This window comes from Crocuta crocuta, unplaced genomic scaffold, assembly GCF_008692635.1.
Source record: "Crocuta crocuta isolate KB4526 unplaced genomic scaffold, BGI_CrCroc_1.0 scaffold737, whole genome shotgun sequence".
Lineage (NCBI taxonomy): Eukaryota > Metazoa > Chordata > Mammalia > Carnivora > Hyaenidae > Crocuta > Crocuta crocuta.
The window spans coordinates 556491-558010 of NW_027527804.1; the positions used below are offsets into that span (position 1 = coordinate 556491).

Consider the following 1520-nt stretch of genomic DNA (forward strand, 5'->3'; position numbering starts at 1 on the left):
TTGTTAAATAGGAGTCCCATTGGGTGAGACCCTGCACTTTGGGGGCCTTTCCTGGGGTCTTCATATCTCAGTCCCCTAACCCTGCATATAGTAAATATTCAATAAATAACTTGGTTGAGTTGAATTGATTGATTGACCCTATTTTTATCTTCCATTACAGCCCACTGTTTGTAACGTGGAAGATCGGTCGAGACAAAAGATTGCGTGGATGCATAGGTACTTTTTCTGCCATGAATTTGCATTCAGGACTCAGGGAGTACACACTTACCAGGTGAAGACCAATTTTTGTTACCTCTGCTTCTACATAAAAAAGAAAAAAAAACAACTTATGAAACTTGAACTCGATGCTTTAACTTTTTTGCCTGTACTAAATTGTCAACATTCTTGACTCCTTTCATATCAGATTTTTTTCTTCTCTTCAACCATTTGCCTTATCTCTGGTGAAATGTTATTGCTACATATTTTCATAATATAAAATACTGTGATTACATGTGTTCTGCCATAAATGTTTTGAAGTGTTTACCTTCAAAGGCCAGCTTTATTTTGTATAACTTAAAACCAATGGCCAAATTTCAACTGGCTTATCAAAATGTATTTTTTCCACAATAACACTGTGTCTTCTCTCTTAGGCTCTTTAAAAATTGTTGATGTCTATTTCAACTTATACATGTTGTTAAACCTTTATGTACTTTTGAAATGAAAGAGAGGACCTAGGAAGAAAGTGGTTCCACAGCCTGGTAGCCCTAATCATTCACCTCACCCAGAATTAATTGTAGCTTCCTTATTTTTGTTTCCTCTAACACAAGGACAGGGTAATGAATGCCTCATTGCAGTTGCTAAGACTTTGTCTTTAATTTCCAAAGTCATAAAAAACTACCGAGCATGCCATCTGATATTTGGGGGTTCAAGTTTATATTTCTAACAAATTATGTTTCAAAATTATTGCAAAAGGGAAAACTCCTTAAATAATAAGCTATTAGTAAAGGAATTTCCTGTTTTTTGTTCACATTTCAGGGTGATTATCTGATAGTTTCTATAGTTATAATATTGCACATGTATTTGTCCAACAGGAAATTGGTCTCTGCTGACTATTGGTACTTAGGGTATATTGCTTAACCTCCAATAGACAATGTAGTAATTACAGTATTTTGTTCTATCTACTTCCTAGGGAGGTTAAGGAGGTGTCAGGGGAATGAAGTAATATTTAATCACTGCTTTGCTTCTGGATTAACATTGTGGGACATTCATTATTTTATTACAGAATTGCATAAATGTAGCTCATAGTACCAGTTCATAAAATGCTGGTAACTGAGTTTAGTATTCTTATATTTAAAGGTGTAGCTCACAACTATACTGATTTCTTAGCTTACAGTGGAGCCCAGAAAGAAAAGCATAGGCTTAGAGGGTCACCTTCATTTTTAGATTGACACAGGTATTAGACTTGAGTGTTTGGAGTTGATTAAAAACCTACAGGTAGCAAAGGGGTCAAACACACATTCTGGAAATGACTCGAACTTGGT

General features: G+C 35.2%; 1 protein-coding gene across 1 annotated transcript in view; it reads left to right on the top strand.

The window, feature by feature from the left end:
* Nucleotides 1–1520, top strand: part of AMMECR1 (AMMECR nuclear protein 1) — a 119750-nt gene that overhangs the window by 60562 nt on the left and 57668 nt on the right. Inside the window, exon 2 of the mRNA XM_077773641.1 lies at nucleotides 161–271. Within this exon, the coding sequence (XP_077629767.1) occupies nucleotides 161–271 (111 nt within the window). The remainder of the gene's footprint in view (nucleotides 1–160; nucleotides 272–1520) is intronic.